This window comes from Ascochyta rabiei, chromosome 21 (assembly GCF_004011695.2).
Source record: "Ascochyta rabiei chromosome 21, complete sequence".
Taxonomy (NCBI): Eukaryota; Fungi; Ascomycota; class Dothideomycetes; order Pleosporales; family Didymellaceae; genus Ascochyta; species Ascochyta rabiei.
Window position 1 is genome coordinate 27,970 of NC_082425.1, and position 21,131 is coordinate 49,100.

General features: G+C 50.7%; 4 protein-coding genes across 4 annotated transcripts, besides 1 other annotated feature; 3 read left to right on the forward strand and 1 right to left on the reverse strand.

The window, feature by feature from the left end:
• Window positions 1–1,395: 1,395 nt before the first annotated feature.
• Window positions 1,396–9,510, reverse strand: EKO05_0010856 (uncharacterized protein; the record flags this gene model as incomplete). Its single annotated transcript, XM_038943960.2, has 4 exons — window positions 1,396–1,551; window positions 1,625–8,540; window positions 8,699–9,112; window positions 9,182–9,510. 4 exons carry the CDS (start codon window positions 9,508–9,510, stop codon window positions 1,396–1,398), a joined length of 7,815 nt encoding a protein of 2,604 aa, XP_038793113.2.
• Window positions 9,511–10,737: 1,227 nt separating this feature from the next.
• Window positions 10,738–12,126, forward strand: EKO05_0010857 (Salicylate 1-monooxygenase; the record flags this gene model as incomplete). The annotated part of the gene is made up of 3 exons (XM_038943958.1): window positions 10,738–11,239; window positions 11,302–11,689; window positions 11,757–12,126. 3 exons carry the CDS (start codon window positions 10,738–10,740, stop codon window positions 12,124–12,126), a joined length of 1,260 nt encoding a protein of 419 aa, XP_038793114.1.
• A 621-nt stretch (window positions 12,127–12,747) lies between these two features.
• EKO05_0010858 (uncharacterized protein) lies at window positions 12,748–14,457 on the forward strand (the record flags this gene model as incomplete). The annotated part of the gene is made up of 1 exon (XM_038947333.1): window positions 12,748–14,457. One exon carries the CDS (start codon window positions 12,748–12,750, stop codon window positions 14,455–14,457), a length of 1,710 nt encoding a protein of 569 aa, XP_038793115.1.
• Window positions 14,458–17,110: 2,653 nt separating this feature from the next.
• Window positions 17,111–17,333: a dispersed repeat.
• Window positions 17,334–18,196: 863 nt separating this feature from the next.
• Window positions 18,197–19,195, forward strand: EKO05_0010859 (Pectate lyase; the record flags this gene model as incomplete). Its single annotated transcript, XM_038943740.1, has 2 exons — window positions 18,197–18,863; window positions 18,912–19,195. The coding sequence occupies 2 exons, from the start codon at window positions 18,197–18,199 to the stop codon at window positions 19,193–19,195; spliced, it is 951 nt and encodes a 316-aa protein (XP_038793116.1).
• Between the last annotated feature and the right edge of the window lie 1,936 nt (window positions 19,196–21,131).

The following is a 21,131-nucleotide window of genomic DNA, read 5'->3' on the forward strand; positions in this document are numbered from 1 at the left end:
GCAGAGAAGTGGTTTGATAGTGTTTGGCCTCAGAAAAGGCTCTCTGCAGAGAGATACTGTCAGCTCATGACCGGGTAGCAATTTCGGGAAGAGCTTATTGAAGTCGAAGAGATTACTGGTAGATGAGAGAGGGCAGTGTTTGTGCTAGAAATCGCACACGCAACTTTTCTTGTTGAGACTCTGACTGAGCTACATGACTCTGAAGTCGTACTACATAAGGTATCAAGTTGATCAACTAGAGTAGACGCCGTGGATGGAGTCGTAGCACCTGTAGACGAAAACAGATATAGCAGCGTGAACTGTAAAGAAAGCAAGGACCTCTGAATCGTGGATGCCTATCGTGAGTTACCTCTCGGTCAGTAACATCCAAAGTTACTAACATTGGGCGCTTCTGAAGCTGTCAAGGTCGCGTGCATGCTGGTCACTTCAATCTTACGTGCTGCGTTGTGGCTGCTCATAACATCTTCACCGATGCAGTACCCAGCCTCCACCTTCCTCGTGATAGCTTTCATTCATATTCGCCGTGTGCCAGTCACTTGAATCTGTAATATGAGGCTTTTTGTTCGCGGCAAAAATACCGTAATCAGCACCAATGATGGCTGCACCTCCGGACATGACCGTCTGCCCAGATCACGAAGACATCTCATCTCATCTCTTATTGGCCTCTTTCCGTCAGTTCCAAATGACTATGTATCAAAATGTATAAGAGCACAAGAGGAGCATTCGTCTGTAGCTCCCGGATTGGACAAGGCCAAATGGCGAGAGTTGTGCACCAGCCACAGCCAGTCCTGCAAAGGTTCCGTATCGAAGCCTTCCAGTGCTGAGCCCGGCAATCAATTGGCATCCTTCTTATCGCACCGTACAAAGGACGATTCGACAATCAAGACGAAAGATCAGAGTTACACATCGAACCTAGCGAGCTACCAGTCGACGTCTTCAGTGTATGCAGTAGCATCAGTGGACTATCCTCGAAGATTTGTCCTTGACATAAACCAGAACGCTGTAAACTAACTCGAGATTATGTATTACATTCTTAAAGAATAAGATCTATTTAGACTATAAATCAGTAGGGTAAACAAGCTCTTCTACAACTTAATTCTACGTCGGGTAAATAGAGTAGGTCTAAGCAAACCAAACAAGTAGAAAGCTCAACTACAGCAACTAGCGGCCAAATTCCAGCCTTTAGAAGCGGGTTTAAACCAGCGTAGGACTCCGCACAGGTTAGCTTTTTGCAATAGTAAGGACAGCAGCGTTGAGCAGAACGAAATCAATTTTTGAGGATTGGATCAATTGCAGGCGCCGAGACCACTGCGTAGAGACGACAGCGGCCGGGAGCAGCAAAAGAGCAGAGTGCGTTTTTTTGAGAATGAGATGTCCTTCTATATCTGCTAAGATCTAACCTGGACCAGCTGTGATCGTTGCCTTGTCTAGCGCGGTATCGACGATCTTCGCCGCTAGAGTACTAATGCTCACACTCTGATCCAACAGCTTCAGCATACTGATATCAGTTCTAAGCGCTTCAATGAACCAGTTGCGTAGCTCTGCTGCAATCTACAGAGTGCGTCAGTCTTAGCTTTACAAGGAGAAGAGGTTGTCCGTGTAAGTAGGAGAAAAGCGTACGTACCAGACTGTCGACGCCGTAGTCAGCAACTGATTTGGCTGGGTCTACATCTTCAAGATCGATAAACAGCATATCTGCCACCGTCGTAGCGATAGCCTTTTCAACAAGCAACACGGTAGCGGTTCGCTCAGCAGTGCCTGCCAAGATGCCCGCCTCAAGGTCTTGTTGCAAGCGAACTGTGGCCGATCTACCGCCACTTGCTGCCTCCGGAGCGCTTTGGTCTGAAGCGTGCTGCTGTGCATCTGCAAAGGCGCGCATGATGATCGCCACCCGACCATCATCGTACCATCGCGGTGTTGGTCCGGTGTTGCCTGCGTCGCGTAACCTAGCCAGCATGCCCGCAGGGTCAAGACAAGTAGTCAGATTGGCAGTCGAGAGAGGATCGACACCTTCGTCGTTTGCCGGTGAATGGGGCAAGAAAGCTGATTCGAATAGTGCAAGAAACTGTTTTTCGCTGAGGGTCAGTGTCCTGTTGCGTTGGAATGTATCGAGCGTTCCAGAGTCTGATCCCGTATCTCCAACACCGCGAATCAGGCTGAACGAGATGGATGTTGCTGGTAAGCCAAGGGCATGGCGGTGGCGTGCAAACGCATCCTGGAAGTTGTTTGCGGCTGTGTATGCAGCCTGCGTGGCTAGTGCGTACACAGAAAGTAGTGAAGTAGTCATGACGAAGAAGTCTAGCGCTATGGACCGTGTCGCCTCATGAAGATTCTTGGTTCCTTTCACCTTGGCTGCTAGACTCTCGCGCCATCGGCTGACTGAGAGCTTGTCGAATGAAAGGTCGTGCCACGAAACAGCCGCGTGTATGATGCCCTTGATTGGCCGGGTTACTAAAGCCTGATCAATAGCGCTCTTTAGCTGGGCCAGTTTAGTGATATCACAAGCAATCGGTCTTACGTCGACGCCGCGGAGGGCCAAGCTCTGGACAAGAAGCTTCGCATCAGGAACATCGTCGATAGACCGTCTGGAAAAAAGAACCAGGTGCCTTGCGCCACGGTCGACCATCCACTTTATAATGGACTGTCCCAAGCCGCCCAGCGCACCCGTTACCACGTAGCAAGCATCAGACTCGAAGTGAGCTCTTGGGGTTGGTGGTGTCATTCTGACTTCCGACTTTGGGCTCGCAAAGGTAATGACGAGCTTACCGCTTTCTCCATTTGATTTGGAAAAGTCTGCCAGCGCTTGCGGCAGGTCAGCAACGTCTGTGACTGTGCCATTGAATGGTTTCAAGGGCTCAAGCAGACCCTGACGGAAATATCTTTCGACGGTCTGCACGAGTTGTTGTCCAAGAGCTGGCACGGAGTCGACTAGGATGGCAAGGTCGACGCTGGAAAAGGTGGCATTCTTCTTGGACAGCAAGACCATGTCAAGGTCCCCAACGGCTCGGTTTCCTTGACCCTCGATCTTGCACAGATGGATTAGATGGCCCATTTGCCGTAAATATCGCGTCGTAATATACAACAGGTCGAGGTCTTTTTGGGTGGTGCTCAAAACCACATCAAACCCACCATTGCTGACTGCGTTCGCGGCACCCAGTAGATCGGATATGAAAACACGCGACGGCATTATGCTGGTCTCGGTGGCGAGAATTGCTGCTTGATCGACAGTATCCACCAAAGCAAATACATCGGCGCCTTTGGCTTTTGCGAGCATAATGGCCGCCATGCCAGTGTGAGTAATGGCTGATTGGATCAGCAAGGTTTTACCCGCCCACGCCCCAGGAGATAGATGGGCGACATGCTCTAAAGCATAGATGACGGTAGCGTACGATCGGGGCAAAGTTGCCATATTCACAGTGTTATCGCCGTTCCGTAGTTTAAGCACCAGTGCGCTAGAGATGCGTGCGAAGTTGCCGATTTGGAATTCCCCGCCAGCCAGCGCACATACACGGTCACCGATGCTCAGACCAGTGACTGCAGCGCCAGTTGCGGTCACAGTACCTGAGAACTCGGAAATAGAGTGTGTAGTATCGGCTCGGCCGGACCAGACGTCCAGGTCATCGTAGGATAGGCAGACAGCGGTAACCATTATGTCGACAGAGTCTTGAGGTAATGGCATCCAAGATGTCTGGTCCGGTGCAAAGAGCAGCGAGCCAAGTACACCTGGCATCTCGAAAACTGCACGTACAGAAGAATGGCTATCGAGTGGCAGCAGTTCTGTCTCGATCCCTCTACCTTCTTTACTAGAGCGATGGTACTCGCTCGGGTGAGGTATTTCCGCCTGAGAGACGGCCACGTATCGACTCACCCAAAGAGCGCCATGCTGCCACACGAACTCGCGGTCAATGGGTTTCCCATCCTCTACCTCGTTCGAAGCTGCATGAAGCTTCAGCACCTCGTCAACGATACATCGCACGAGATCATTTGTCTCTGTGTCGCCACCTCTGATGTCGAAATCCACGCTGTCGATGTCGATGGAGAGAAATTGACACGTGGGATTTTCAGTCCTGAGAACTCGTAGTAACCCAGCGACTAATGCACCGTCAGGATTGCTGCCCTTGGCGACACCACAGCTTGTCAGAACCGTCATACTCGCCGCGCTACGTGCCAAGCACTGGAAAGCGGCTAGTTCCCCGTCATCGCTGTCGAGCTGGAGATGTTTCTCGTCGAGAAAGATGAGGACATCAGAGCTTGCATGTAAGTCGCTTGATGCAGCTTGGAGCCTCATCGACTTCGCCACGAACCCACGCCGTTCAGCCTCATGGGATAGGTGGGGCAGAAGAGGTGGGGCAGCTTTGCTGGTGTGAAAGAGCTGCAAATCTTTCCCAACCATCTCCTCAATTTCGGGAACGAGTGTGCTGATGAATGTAGAGACAATGACGGAGGTGGTGTTGTGTGGAGAAGGAAAGTCATCAAGCACTAGCTCAGTGCCCGAGAAGCCTGCTGCCTTCAAATTCGCGTCCCACAATTCCGCACTCATGAACGGGGCGTCGATACGACCGTCGGGGATACCAGCCCAGTATCCTGTAAATGTTCCCACCACAACTCCCGGAACGATAAAATTCTGTGTAGTCTCCACCAATATAAGCTTTCCTCCTGGTTTGAGAAGTTTGCCCACGTGAGTCAAAGTTCTCTTCATATCGGAAGTTGCGTGGAGGACCTGGCAGGCCAGAACGACATCGTATGCAGGCTCATAGCCGTTCGCTTCAGGGTCTTGCTCGACATCCAACACATTGTAGATCATGTCATTGAAGCCAACTCCCGACAAGGTTTCACGTGCGGTCGATAGAAACCCGGGTGAGATATCCGTGAAAGTATAGTCGCTGTAGCGTTTCATGCCATTATGGCTGCGGAGAGCCTGCATCGCGATGCGTGTAGCTCCACCTGTGCCACCGCCGATTTCAATGTAGCGCATATTTGGATTTGCGTGGCCCAGGCCGTCCAGCACGTTGAAGAGTTGTGGATACACGCCTGTCATTAGCAACCCCTCCTGGTACAACGGTGTGAGAAGGCCTTTAGAGATGATGACATCAATTCCGGTACGTTGCTCTGTGAGAATGACCTCTATGTTGTCATGCAATAGCTTAGACGTTTGCACTTCGATGATATGTGGCGCTTGAGATACCAGTTCATCGATTTTGGCCAACCGGTCCTTGCTGGGTAACCCTTTGAATTTGCGCCGAAGGTCATTATCGTCCAGGGTGCCCCGCCTCTTGATCCATTCGAAGAAATGGCTTACATCTCCTGAGGGCTTCGGCTCGGGGCGGGTCCTACTTTCACCAGCGAACGTTTCGTAAATATCGTACACTATAGCGTACGCAAGTTGGTTCACAACGCCCCAGAGCGGGGCTTTGCCCACGTTGTCCACAGGAGGAGGGTAAAGCTCACGGCATTGACCATTGTTGAGAGAGCGGAAGTCTGGCTTCCAGAGTAGGCGCGTAAACGGGCTACTGTAGGCGTCCGTCTTAGATAGAGACATGCGGTTGTAGCTTGTACAGCGAAGGCCTTCAACCAGTAACAGCTCGTGTCCATCAGGCGCCCGCATGATGAAGTCGAGATTGACACCGCGAAGGCCAGACCGCTCGCCACGCGCAACGACACTAGCATGTTCTAGATCTTGGGACGATCGATTACTGAGATACAGCTGAGAGAAATGTGTGGGTACAAAAGCCGAAGTGGCTTCGTCTGTCCGGCTGCCATGGTAAGCAATGAGCCCCAGCTGGATGGCACCATCTAGAGAAGCCGGATGCAGCACGTAGGGTGATTCATCTACCATCGTGCCGGATGTCGTTTTCAGCGCTACCCTGGCTGAAGCCTGGTTCCCGATTCGCGTATCAGCACCTATCTCTGACAGAGGGCGGAACGTGGGTCCATAACCCAGTCCCAGTTCTGCGAACTTCTTGTACCAGGAAGTTGATTCTGTGGTTCGAGCCTCGCGATCCGGAGTCAAGCTTAAATTCACAGTCGACTTCTCTTCAGCTATCTCCACTCTGATACGTCCAGTGCAGTGCTCTGTCCATTGGTCGGAATCTCGAGTCACGGTGCTTATGGAAAAGGTGATCCATGTAGGCTTCTGTGCTGAAGCGGCATCCAAGAGCTCCATACTTGTCATCAACTCAATACCGAAGTCGTCTTCAGGTACCTGAAGACTAGACTTGATGGAAACGTCTCGCAAGGAGTATCCAGTGATCAACGGTGATGTCGGGTCTTCGTAGTGAACACGCGTGGCTGCCTCGACCACAATTGCGATATAACCAGCAGCCGGAAAGACAGCATCTGGAAGCAGGCGGTGGTCACCTAGCCAGGGTACATCTCTGACGCGCAAGATGTTGCGCCACTGAGGTCGTAATTTGGCATTACCGACGACCTTGGAACCCAGGAGATCATGTCGTATTACTTCACGGTGACGATATTCTTTGCTCTGGCGGCTTTCATGGTACGCTACTGGACCATACGCGTATTGATACGGAGGAAGGTCAACGGCAATACTGCCGTGTGCTAGCCCGAGGACACCATCAAGAGCATTGACTGCAGCTATATTTACGTCCGTGTTCAGACAGAACAGAGTACCGGCAAGCTGCAGCATACTCTCACGACTGTCTTGCTGCCGTTTCATGGTGGAAGCGTAGCCGACGGATGATTTTCCTGAGTTCTTCAAGATCTGGTCAATCGGTGATTTAAGGGCAGGATGAGGTCCAATCTCAATCAACGCTTGTACTTCAGTTGAGATAACAAGTTCTGTGACGGCGTCAGAGAAGCGCACAGGAGATTCAAGGTTGTTCCTCCAGTATGCTGGTCTGGCGATGTCTTCCTCTGCGAAGTCTTCGAAGGGCGTGACGGATGATTTCCAGGGTATCTGCGAATAGCGCTGAGAGACGGCAGCTAACCCCTGCTCACGCACATGTTCAAGGCCGGCTGAGAGCAAAGCTTCATACTCAATACCAAGAGGTAGCATATGATGGGAGTGATATGCATTGCCTCCAGTTTTAAGTACGCGGTTGAAGACGCCGTCATGATCCAGAGCCTTGGACACTTCTCTGATCGTCTCTTGGTCGCCCGATAGCGTGACACTTCCGGGAGAATTAAATGCCGCGATAGTCACTTCGCTTTCCCGCCCAGCGATATAAGGGAGTGTCTGTTCAGAACTCAGTCCAATAGCCAGCATGAGACCTGTCCGTTGATTCCTCGAAACAGCTTGGCCGCGAAAGTAAGCTGTGACGATGGCTTCGGCAGCGGTCATACGGCCCGATGCATAAGCTGCTGCAATCTCTCCGGATGAGTGGCCAACAACAGCAACAGGCCGTACAGACCATGAGGCGAGAAGATCAACAAGACCAATCTGAAGGGCTGTGCATACTGTCTGCGAGACCTCGGCTGTGTCGACGAGGTCAGGGTCACTCTTGCCAGACAAAATCTGCTGTAATGTCCACAATGGGGGAAGTGGGAGAGATCCAAGTACGAAGTCCAAATGTTCGATTGCCGAGGCAAAGGTGCGATATTCGAAAAGTTCGGCGCCCATTGCAGGCCATTGCGCACCCTGGCCGGTGAAGACAAAAGCTACGTTACCGTGTTGGAGAGGACTTCTCAGCACGGTGCCACCTGGGACGAGTCGTTTGGCAGGCTGAGCACTGTCTACTACACGGAAGGTGCGATGAGGTAGCTTGGAGCGATTATTTGCCAGGGTGTAAGCTACATCTGAGAGCTGGAGACGGCTGATAGTGCTGGACAGAGCGTCTATGTTCAGCTTCAGCGACTCCTTGCTGTGAGCGGTGAACGGCAGCAGCACTAGTTGCCGACTATGTGCATCGGCCACGCGTTTCATCTTGGGTGGTTTGGTGATGGCATAGTGCGGCTTCCTCTGCGCATGGGTAAGCTCATCGTTCGAGTCGCTGCTAGTGCCGACCGTTGACGCAGGCGGGGAGCTGTGGGGAGAGTAGGTTGTGGAGCCGTCGATTGAACTGTCTGTGTTTGGCTCTGTTAGTCGCTCGGCGAGGGTTGCCTTGATGTTCCCACCGCAGTCTTCTTGGATGGTCGCGTCGTTGACCGTCGCGCTGTTGGCATCCAGCGTCTGCCGCACCCCTGGCTTGACGTAGTCGGGAAACAGTGTATGCACGTGATCGATGATGCAGTGGGCGTTGGCGCCACCGTAGCCAAAGGAGTTGATGCTGGCACGCCGCACTCGACCACTGGGCCACGGGGTCAGGTCTTGCACGACCTTGACTGCGGCGCCTTCGAAGTCGATATTGGGGTTGTGCGTCTGGAGGTCGAAGACGGGGGGGATAGTCTCATGCTCGAGCGACAGCACCACCTTCATGATGGAGGCGAGCGCACTAGCACCCTCACCGTGGCCCACGTTGGTTTTGGTAGATCCGACAAGCAGCGCGCCGCCAGCAGGCTGCTCACTAGCAAAGACATTACCTACAGCGGCCACCTCGAGCGGATCGCCGACATAGGTGCCCGTTCCATGGCACTCGAAATAACTGCGGTTGCGTATCAGTAGTGTTCATCGCAGCGACTGTGCAAGAATAGAGTTGGGAACGCCGATTAGCGGGGAATTAGTGGGGAACATTAGGCCCGAATGCGGGAAGACTAGGTGCCGGTAAAGCCACGTGCACGGGGAGAGGCTGGGAGTGCTCACCCTGTTTCGGCAAAGGGCAGATTACCCGCATTGCGATAGGCCTCGCGGATAACGGCTTCTTGTCCGGCGGGACTCGGGCGTGTAATGCCGCCCGTCTTCCCATTGGCGTTCATGGCGGATCCACGGATTAGCGCGCGCATTGGCGACCCGTCTGCCATGGCCAATGACGCTCGCTTGAGGTAGATGGCTCCATAGCCTTCACCGCGGGCGTAGCCCTCGGCTCGACTATCGAAGGCATAGGATCGGCCAGAAGCCGAGAGGGCGCCTAGCTTGTCGAGCGCGATCTGCACACCGGGGTCCGCAATCCAGTTCGCTGACGCCACGACCGCAGCGTCGCAATCGCCGGCACGAATCGCATTCATGGCCAGATGCAAAGCATACATGGATGATGAGCACGCCGTGTCAACAGTGAGACTGGGAAAAATGGTTAGTCAATCGTATCATGCATGGACAGCGCCTAAACTCATGGCAGAATCCCTTTACCTCGGTCCATTGAGGTTGAATGTGTAACTGATCCGGTTGGCAAGAATGCTGGTGCCAGCACCAGTAAATGCATATGGCCTTGGGTTGTCCCAGTCGCGCGACTGCATCACCCAGTGATCGAGGCAGAAGTTACCCACAAACACGCCTGTGCGCGTGCCAGACACGCTGTCCCATGTCTCGCCTGCATTCTCGAATGCCTCGTAAGTCACTTCGAGCAACTTCCGTTGAGAAGGGTCCATAGTTTCCACCTCGAGGCCTGTCATGCTGAAGAAGGAGTGGTCGAAAAGTCGTGCATCTTCATCGAGCAGATAGGCGCCTTTCATTCCCATGGTTCCTGGCCGATCTGCATTGGCATGGTGGAATCCCCGACTTGAGAATCGCGGTTTGTCGAACTCCTTCCATCCGTCAACGCGGTTCTTGAGAAGTTCCCAAAAATCCGCTGTATTGCGGACGCCACCTGGCCATCGACATCCTGGATGAGGTACACTTCAGTATTACTCTTTGCCCGCCACCAATATGAGGCAACTCTTACCCATACCCGTAATAGCTACAGCCTCGTATTGATCCCGGGAACTCATAATGGAGGGAGCGTTTTGTTTGTTGAAGGAGATAAGAGTAAAATTTGGCTCAATGAATAGCCACTGGTCATGACAGATAAGGTGAGTGAGACAGCTCGCTCTTCAAGTAGAGGAACTGTGAATGCTTCTCACTGAATGTTGATACGCTCATACCCCGCAGTATCTGCTGAGCCAAATCTGTGTGGCGCCATCTCGGTTGGGGCGCTTTGTCGATAGGAGCACGTAGGGCATCCTTCATCGGCCAGAGTTCCGTTTTCGTCCGGGTGCAGATAGACCTACCTAGAGAATATGGAAATATGAGAAGGAATCTGTTGAGGATCGTTTGAATAGCGTCCTCTTTTGCATCGACGTGCAGTGAAACGATGCGGACCGGGTGCAATGGCTTGGCTGTGTGGGGGATTTCGCCATGGTTCATATATTCGTTATCTTAGGTGCTGATTTCCTTGTAGATTCCTCTTACTTCGGTACATCTACAAGGAAGTTAGCACCTGAGATAACGAAGCTATAAGCTATGGTGAGTATTTGTGATAAGCGCCGATAGTGGTGATAGTGGGCACAGACGAGATGCTGGTAGGACTCTCTTCGTTCAAAGGAGTGTATGAATATCATGTTTCGGGGTTTAGCCTCTGACCAGAGCGTGGGGGCCCATCTTTCTGCTCTTGCCACTGACTGGGAAGATCCTCCAATACATGGCAGCGGACTCGATCTGTTGCATAATTTCAGTGGGATTAAGCCACGTTCAGTCGCTGGTGACAGTCACTCCTGGGCATCTCCATCAATACTTAGGTAAATCCTGGATGTCATTGATATTAGTCTCACCCTCCTGAAAACAAGGCCTCGTGCTTAAGTAGGCATGTAGTCCACCAGTTTGAGATGGCAACTGAAAGCCTGAGAGCCTCTCTTACGCTGCAATCTCGGCCAACAAACCTATCGGTAGGGGTAACAACAGCATTCTTGTTCCTTCCTCGTATCACCACCATGTCTTTACGTAGTACTGCCACTGCTCGATCGACGATGCACATCGTCGTCATTGGCTCAGGCATTGCTGGTCTCTCTGCTGCAGCGATCCTCCGAAAATACCCCCAATTCAGCATTACTGTTTACGAGCGCCGAGACGCAGACTTTAAGGAATCTTCAGCAGCGTTAGGCATCCGTGCTAATGGTATCTCCGTCCTGAAAGAGATCGGTATTTGCAGGGAAGAGATACGTGCCGTAGTGGGGGCTGGATATCGAACGTACAACCTCAAAGAGGAAGAAATGAGCAAGTCTCTTGTCGGAGATGGGCCTGACGGTGATGGTGCTCTGTGGTTTGTTTTCAGGCAGGATTTGAAAGACGCGTTATTGCACAGAGTGACGAGAGAAGACGGTGAAGGCAGTCCCGTCAAGGTGCTGTACGGTACTCATGTTGTTTCTGTCGAGCCCAGGACTGGAGTGGTGGAGTTCGCTGACAGGATGTCTGTCCAAGCAGACTTGATTATTGGTACGCCCAATCCGTCGAGCTGCAGAAGATGAGCGTTCGCTAATGTTGCACCCTGATTCCAGGTGCGGACGGGATCCACTCGAGAGTTCGCAGCTCGGTGATTCCGGCTTCGCATCCAGCGCCCACCCCATGTGGCCTGTCCGTATATCGCTTCATTCTGCCGATGGACGACATCAGGGATGCCATTGGGGCCGACCATGGAATGCCAGCAATGTACAACTACGACGAGGGAACTTTTGTAGCCATCATTGCTGCAGGCGACGTCGAAAACCGAAATGTGGTCATGTATCCTTGCCGTGAGCATCAGCAGATGAACTTGGCCTGCGCAATCGCAGACTCAAGTCTCAAAAATCCAGCCCAGCTCGAGTACTCCTGGAATGCGAGGGGATCTGTAAAAGAAATGGTCGAGAGCATCGAAGGATTTCCCCAATGGCTACAGCGCGTATTCAGGTCAGTAGAAAAGGTTGCACCTTCTGGCAAGTCGCACGAAGCTGACATAAGATATTGCACAACTCAGTCGCACGCCACAAGCACAACTGTTTCAAGTCCGCGACCAGGAGCCGCTCCCCACGTATGCCCTGGGCCGAACCGTGCTGATCGGAGATGCCGCACACGCCATGGTACCTTATCAAGGCCAAGGAGCCAACCAGGCTCTCGAAGATGTCGAAGGCTTGGACGTGCTTCTTGCGGAAGTGGCCGACGCTGATGTTATTCCCGGTCTCCTGCAGGTATGGGACAGCATTCGGCGACCGCGTGCGTCAGAGATCCAAAGAGGCTCGCGCGCGTCGCAGGCCAACATTGCGTCGAAGACTGCGAGCGCATCCATCCTATCAGTCAGGCCACACGTTGGTATGAAGGAAGCGCTGGCGCAGTTGCAGACGCGTTAGGAAAACGGCTCTGCGCGCTGGCGAGGATGCTACTGTAGTGCCAAGCCAATGTTTCGGTGCAGTGTCGTTCGGTTCGTGGCTGACTAGGAACGCGCATGAGGAGGACAGGGTACCTTGCCTGATTGGCTGGATAATCGCTCCTACATAACCCCCACCCCCGTGCATGTGAAGCCAGGAGACGCAGGAGACGCAGGGCCATGACACCCTTGAGGTCCTCCAAATCCCAGTCATCAACATACGACGTACTCCACTCATCTGTAAGCTGCTTCTGTCCTTGGCGCACTGGTGAGGTCAGTCTTGCACACGAAGCAGATGGTTCACTTCCTACAGAAAAGTGGAGCTGTGTAAGGAGTGACCTCACCTCCTTGGCCTCGCCAAGAGCCGCCCTAGGTTGCTTGCAGCCCTGCTTATCAATATGGAATTTTTTTTGATTACCAATTTCTTGTCGAGTGAAACATCGTTCGGTGTGCAAAAATCGGCTTGTACACATATCAGGGCACGCCGCTTCTATCGCCATTCCTATTCCGGAGACATTCAACACAATACCTCTACCGTACACCTCAGCCTTTTGCATCTTCTTTCAATCTTGAATTTGTGGCCTTCGCGCTTCCTCCCCCAACAATGTCTACCGAAGTGGAGCGCATGGCAACTCCACAGTCGGACGAACATCCCGATCGTGCGGCAACTTCGTACAGCGACGAAAAAAACAACAAAGAATCACACTCCAGGCCAGGAATGACCCAGACAGATCCTGAGGCCGAGATGGAACAGAAAGAGAGGACGATTCGCGGCTTTCCTTGGTTCATCGTCTGTGTCTCCCTGTACATCACCTGCTTCCTCTACGGTCTCGACACAACAATAGCAGCAGACATACAAGGTCCCGTTGTTCAAGCGTTTGGCCAGGTCGAACAGCTGGCCTGGATTGGAGCCGGTTTCCCGTTGGGTTCCGTTTGCGTCATCCTCCTACTCGGTACACTTTTCAACACCTTCAACATGAAATGGGTCTACATAGCCACTGTGATCGTTTTCGAAGCCGGCTCAGCTCTTTGCGGTGGTGCACCCAACATGACAGCTCTCATCGTCGGTCGCGTCATTGCCGGCGCTGGAGGCAGTGGCATCTATCTGGGATCGTTGCAATACTTTAGCGTCGTGACCACAGAGAAAGAAAGAGGCTTCTACATGTCCTTGATCGGCGTCTTCTGGGGCCTGGGAGCCATTCTGGGACCAGTCATCGGTGGCGCTTTTGCTGTATCTGCAGCAACTTGGCGCTGGGCCTTCTACATCAATTTGGTCATTGGCGCGATATCTGCTCCAGCTTTTATCCTGTACCTCCCGCCGATTCGTCCCATGCAAGGAGTCAGCATTCAAGCTCGTTTGGTCTCAATCGATATCGTCGGCTTCTTTCTCGGCGCGGGTATGTGGATCAGCTTTCTCTTGGCCTTCACCATGGCTGGGGGCCAATGGCCATGGAACGACGGACGCACCATTGCCACCTTTGTGGTCTTTGGCGTAGTGCTGGTACTCTACATGTTACAGCAATACTTTTCCGTCTTCACTACGCCAGCGCGACGCGCCTTTCCAGTCCATCTGCTACACGACCGCACACAAGTGCTGCTCTACGTTGTAACAGCAGCCGGAACTACGACGCTTTATGTCGTTGTCTACTACATCCCCCTCTACTTTCAATTTGTCAAAAACGATGAAGCACTCATGGCCGCCGTACGTCTACTCCCCTTTGTGGTCATCGGTGTCACGGTGAATCTCATCTCTGGATCCCTTCTTCATCTCATAAAGGTCTATATGGTACTCTACGTTGTTGCTAGCGTATTCCTGCTCGTCGGTGGTGGTCCCATGATGGTCTATCTCGATCCTAGCACCTCAACGGGAACTATTTACGGCCTGTCTATACTTGTCGCCGTGGGCACCGGTTTGTCCATGGTCACCGGCTATACTGTGGCGACCTTGACTCTGAGCCCAAATGACGTGGGTGCTGGCCTCAAGATGCAAAATGTTTCGCAGATTGGCGGCCAAGTCATCGCGCTTGCTCTCGCCGGTCAGATCTACCAATCGACTGCTATCAAGCAGCTGAAGATGGTTCTTGCTGGTAACGACTTCTCTGAGGCCGAAATTCGAAGCGCGGTAGCAGGCTCTCAAAGCATGTTGCTGAAGGAACTGAGTGGGGAACTGCGCGAAAGAGCCATTGAGGCTATTACCCACGCTATGCAGATGACGTTCGTCTTAATCCCAGTAGCAGGAGGTATCATGCTTGTCGCAGCTCTATGTATGAAGCGGGAGAAGCTTTTCGGGAGGGCTATCGCAGTTGGTGCCTAAGGGAGGATCATAAAATTCGTTTCAGAGAACGGTGTATCGATTGCTTGCGATAGCTAGTAAAATGTCTGAGTTGACAGAATAAATACTCGCCATATTTCATTAAGTTGGCTGGCAATTTGGTATCTCATAAGTCTCACGGATGAATGATGGACACGTATGTATACTTCACAAACAGCAACACAGACACAAGCAGTACTGGACCCTTGAACCTGACACCACGCTTACGGTAGAGGTCTACTGGTGACTTTCAGGCATTCAGCCTCGTCGCGCTAGCATACGGTCCGCAGACTGATAGTTGTGTTTACAATACTCGCTGAAAATGCGAGAGTAGTGTTGTTCAATCACGTCCCATAGTCAATAGAAGCTAATAACTTCCCCAGTGTGCTCAACAAGCTCTCCTTAGAATTTGTCCTTGGAGACCTCGTGGATGACCTTCATGCATGCCTCCCCGCTTTCATCAACGCTTAGAGCCAGCTACCTGCATCGCATGGCCGAGAGAAAGGCGCTTTCATTGGTGCGCACTCAAGCGGGCGAGAGCGCCACGCTAATCAGCCCCTTGATCTCGAGATGGAGCTGGGATGCGCTGTAATTGACGGAAACCTTGGTGACGCCGTAACAGGACCAGGGCCAGCAAATTCTCGGCCCTTTGCGAAACTGGCGACGCCCGAACCGACAAAACTCGTCTTGGGGTCCTTAGAGTCCTTGTCCTGCTAGATAAATGGTATTTTGCCCTTAACGAGAGCCACAACACTGAAGATGTTAATCTTGAGGTATTTCCTAATATAATTTAGGTTGGTATCTAGGAACAACTCGTAAACATCGCCATTGGCGCCGTTTGCAATGACCTGATGAATGTATTCTACACTATCTACTTTGTGTAACTTAATCTCGCTGGCTGCGCCTGTATTGACGGCAAAATCGAGCTTATCTGGTTTTACTTAAGAGCCCTCGCCCTTGGGAAAGAAAGAAGCTCATATGATACTTTAGAGGAAGGTTCCTAGACACTGGCTACGACAATGTTGTTTGGGCGAGCTACAATGGCTTGGAGAAACCTGCTCCTGATAATTGAGTAAGCAAATATTAAAATGCGATATTTTGCGCGCGCTGTTGAGAGGAGTGAGCCACGGTTCACACTAGCGATTGGAGCGATAGTTAAGAAAGAATAAGCGGCTATACTCTTAGGGTGGACCCCCGGCCGCTGAGAAAGTGGAATTAAAAAACTGAAAGAGTCTAGAGGTGTGTCTGTGCAGTTGAGTGTTGTCCTGGGACATAGGCGTTCATCTGATTTAGTATCTTGTGTCAAGGGTATATCAGTAGCACAACGCGCCAACGTAGGCCGGGGTACAACAATTGATGCCTATTTGCCTTGGCAATGCGGAATGGCGCAACATGTTGTACAATGTAATGCTGGATTCGCGACGGTCACAAATTCTGCCCCGAGAACGTCTAAATGCGGCGCAAATCAGGTGCTGATTCTGTTGCGGGAAGAAAGACCCATCCTTCACTCTCAGAAAATGAAGCTGTCTTGCATCACATTTCAGCCTGTACAGTGATTCGATCGTGCGTCCTGTTGGTCCTGGTGGTCATCTCATTACTTATGAGCATGGCTATCATCCACCTTGCCTAGCAAGACTTCATGTGAGACCTGCAGGATATCCAGAATTGAACAAGGAGACAAACTTGTTGACATTGCCTTGCACTCGAGCTTTGTGTGCTCAGCCTTTTGAACGCCCGGGTTTGGTCGTCTATCAAATATTTCCATGATTTGCGTTTCCTGGATTGTCCTGCCTTAATTCTCGCCACTTTTGGTATCGTTTCGCTACGCTTTGGTGATTAGCTACCAGACGAATATTGGTACTTTAAACAGGACGCTCACATGAGTTCGACGACTCTCCAGCAAAGATGGACCGGCATGACCGCACGGTTCAAATCTAACTAAGACGGTGAAGTAGCCGTCCCTGTGTTAAAAGTCATCCATCGAGCTGAAGGCGAATTGTGGCATGTGCGAATGGGAGAAGACTGGCTTGTACCCCTACTATAAGTGATAACGGTAAACATGGCTGCATCGGCGGCAAAGGCAAGACCAGTACCTGAGGCTATCTTAGTTTGATAGACACTCTTTGGCTCCTGATCGGGAAGCAACTGAAATTAACAGATGTCAAGGAGATCAGTATGCATGTCAACACGTGCGATAATGGATGTAGCTCACAGTCGATCAAGCCTCCAACGCAGACCATAGCTAGTACAAACGTCTTGTCGAAGTCAGACTCGATAGAGCCAATACTTCGCGCTTGATTTATTCAAACTGTGGGTTGAGGAGCCCAGAACCGTGCAGGTCCTTAAGGTTAAGGTGAACTGTAAAAGAGCGCTAGGGCTGCGCGTGGCAAAAACAAGATGGTTACGGACAGGTAGGCTCAGGCAGTTGCTGGTATCTGTTACAGTGTTTACTAGTCGTAAATGTCGTCTTTGTAAACCGATTTTTCTTCATTTGCTGCACCTGAGAGCTGCTGAGGAGCTACGTTCGTGCACTACACAACTTCTCTCATTAACACTACACACACCTTCAAAGTAGAACATTAAGACCCCACTAAGTCACTGGATTGTACTCTAAGTTCGAATATATAATTCATTATTAGTTATAGCTGTGCGTTGTTACTATGGTCTCCGGCAAAAGTAGAGTCCCATGGCCAGTGCGTAGGCTAGTATACGGAACTGTTAATTACAGATATGCATGGACGATCTTTATCTTACTAAGACAAAGGTAGCCTGCTTATTGGTGTGGGACATGTTCTTAATTTCGGTAGAGGCTTCCAGAAACCCTTGTCGAATCCCTGTCTGCACTGGCCATGGGACTCTACTTTTGCCGGAGACCATAGTAGATACGCCTGATGTTAGTGTAGAAGCGTAAACTTAGGTGCAGTGTGTTCCTATTACTTATTACGATATCCAAAAAGATTTATCTAAAGACCTCTGAACCTTAATTGCCGCCCGATCCGCTTCTCTTCTCTTGACTCGATCTCCGGACTTTTGAACCGACAAATCCTTGGTTAGGATTGGAGCTGCAAAGCTGACGGTCGCTGTAGCGCGTTTACCCGTACAGATCGCACGTACAGACTCTCATTTGATTTGACAAGAATATTAAGAAAGAATGAAATACAAGATCTACAATTCCATTAAGCCTTCGCACCGAACAAGCATCATCAAACTTATGACGTTGTTCTACTCATATTTAGATGATTTATGATGATCTCGACTATTCCGGCACGAATCGGAGAAACTTATTGCTCGTCCGTCCAATGCTTGTTGGCATTCAAATTGCAGGATATTCCAAAATCGAAACGGAAGTACTGCGCGTTTCAGATTTAGCCGGTTACAGCGACTCGAGCATTGATGGTTCACAAGTGGTCAGATGTTGACAACAGGCCGAGGCCGAACTAGGCGCGTTTCAGCGGCTTAGCTTCGCTGTAAGTAGCTGTTGCATGTAGGCGTTGTTGTATGTGATTCGCAGAATCTGCAACGCATTGTTTATATGAAGGGGACACCCTGTTTGTCAACTAAATTGTTCCGCAGAAGATTTGCGCCTTGTCATCACCAAGCTTCGCCAATGTTAGCTTGAATCTCGGCCTCCAATCCTGTCTGCTAGGATTCGCGAGGACAATTCATGGAATGTCTTAAAAGCCGTGTAACTGCGCACAAGTGAGTTGCTATTTGGTACACCTCATCTATTGCGATTTTCAAGATGAAGAACTCATTCGCTGCAAGCCTCGTTTTCCTTGTTTCTCTTGCTACTGCTCAGCAAGGTGCTCCTATTGGCTACGCTGCTCAGAATGGTGGCACTACGGGCGGAAAGGGCGGTACCACAGTCACAGTAGCGTCCTTGGATGAACTTACCGCTGCTGTCGGAAGGAGGACCGACACAACAGCCAAGATTATCTATATCAAAGGTGCCATCACTGGATCCGCGAAGGTCTATATTGGCTCCAACAAGTCCATCGTCGGTCTCGACTCCGGCGCGTCGCTCACTGGTGTGGGTCTACACATCGACAACTCGAAGAACGTCATTGTTCAAAATCTCAAGATCTCCAAGGTCTTGGCCTCGAACGGTGATGCGATTGGCATCCAAGCATCCACCAACGTTTGGGTTGACCACGTGGATGTCTCCTCCGACATTGAACATGGCAAGGACTACTATGACGGGTTGATCGATGTTTCACATGCTTCGGATTGGGTTACTGTGTCCAACAGCTATATTCACGACCACTACAAGGCATCCCTTGTTGGCCACTCCGACAGCAACGGCGCCCAAGACAAGGGCTACCTACATGTGACCTATGCCAACAACCACTGGAATAACATCAGTTCTCGCACGCCTTCAGTCCGCTTCGGTACCGCTCACATCTTTAACAGTACGTAGCCGCCAGATCACATTGTCTTGCTCCCGCTAACCCTATCAGGCTACTACAGCGGTGTCTTCACCAACGGTATCGATACTCGTGAGGGAGCCCAGGTCCTCGTTGAGAGCACCGTCTTTGCGAAAACGGCCGAAGTCATTGGTTTCTTTGATGGGAAGGTCACCGGTTACGCTATCGCCAAAGATGTCAGCCTAGGGTCTGGAAACAACACCGCGCCCAAGGGTAACTTGACCTCGGTTCCTTACTCGTACACCAAGCTCGGCAGTGCTAGCGTTAAGGCATCTGTTCTCGCTAACGCCGGTAACAAGCTTACCATCAAGGCTTAACGAGTGGCTTTTATCGATTTATTTCTTCTTGTTAGTAGTTGGGTCGGTTAGTTGGGGCCTGCTTCACGATCCTTGTCAGTATAAGGACTCTTTCGCTATGAAAGCTATGTGATCAACATATCAGAGTAAAATTAGTACAACCTTCCGTTCTGACTGTACCTGCCACTGTGAATCTCTGTATCAGTGCTCTCCGGTTGACATAGAATCAAGATATTCTCGAATGCATCACAACAAATCTGCTGTGGGTTTGTCCAAGCGCACCTAAACACATGTTCTCAGAAGCATGCCATTTTCCGTCGTTCTCATCAAGCTTCGAATCACTTCAAACGTGTTCGCGAGTTTAGTATAGTTGATTGTGTGACGAAAACCCACTGTTGCAAGTGCTCCAGCCTCCGCAATGTGCTGTGAGGACAGTTGCTCCAGGTGTCGTAGCGCTAAACTCACAATACCTAGGTAGTTAGAGCATTGACACCAGACCAGATGTTCTTTACCCTCACATCCACTGAAAATTTTCACAGATAGTTTAAATTATCTCTCTTCATCAGAGAACAGGTTGAAGTTATGACTATATTTGAAGATAACGTAGATAAGCTTTAAAGAAGTGTAGAGTAAGTTTTCTTGCTCATATATAAGCCTCGCTATAGTGAAGTCTCCACTTGAGTATCGTACAATGTCCTGATCACCGGCAGATTTTTCACATACTGGCGAGCTTATAGGTATACTCCAGACAGCCCAAGACCAAGCAGGAAGTACGTGCCGTTCAATAGAAATTGTGGCCAATAAAAATTGTGGCTTGATCAATCCAGTAGGCCATAGACCATAGCAGGCCCCAGAGAAACGGATCTGCGACATTATATTGCTTGAACTGTGATAAATTCTGAGCCTTGGGAAGATCATAACTACCCTAGCGAAGACTTATACCCCTGGATTTCCTGACATGTGTTTACAACCGCTCAAATGAGCTAAGAAACCCTTGTATGGCATTCATGGCATTGGACAGGTGTGTCGACTCACGAAGGGTATACCTCTCCAAATGCTGATCAGCGGTCCAGGTACACTCTTAGGACCGGCAGTATTTGTCGTCTGCGCGATTGAAGTGTGTCAATCAGGGCCCTGACCACGCCGTTTCATTTGTTCTCAACGTCATTGTAGGGCTTGACGTGATAATTTCAGGATTCGAGGACCTTGTTGGGAACCATTAAGCCGCAGTTCCTTGACCAAAGACTGTGCACCACGTCTCCCGGTCTGATCTTGGTGCATTCGACGCAAGCACGTCGACTAGCATAGCTATCCCACTGTCGCATCAATCAAAAGTTCAGAGTGAACAGACCCTCTGCAATTGCAGACTTGAGCAAGCTTGGTCTACAGCTTTATTTCAGTGCGCCCTGGCGTTATCTGTTAATGATGGTGCGTTCGTTTAGACGCCTTTCTAATGTTTCGTCTAGGCGGGGGAGGGTGAATATACGTATCAGGATCTTTGTTTGCATTAGATGAGACAAGACATGCTACTACCCTACAGCAAATCAGTGAAGCTCCAAGGGTCTTCCTCCGGATGATGTCCTCGGGTATGCAACTTGCTGTGGAATATTGCGGAAACGTATTATACTGCAGATATATCTAATATCATCTGCATCTTTACCCAACTTACACACCTCCTCAGGACCATGGCCAATGTCACTCGAATCTCGTTCCTCGCTAAATTGCTGACTCAATGTATTTTGAGAAACTTTGAACACATTTCCTAACCTAGCAAGGAGGCCAACACCCAGAGTCTTCTTTCCTTCAGTGCAACCATCAGAATAATCTTGCTGTCTTTGGCGATGTCAAGACGCTTGGCTAAGGTTTTTTTCAAGAAGAGATATGCAGTCCCCAAACAGCGGTTGTTTCACTACAAGAATTTTCATTGGTAGTTGTTAAGCAGTATAGAAACCATCGT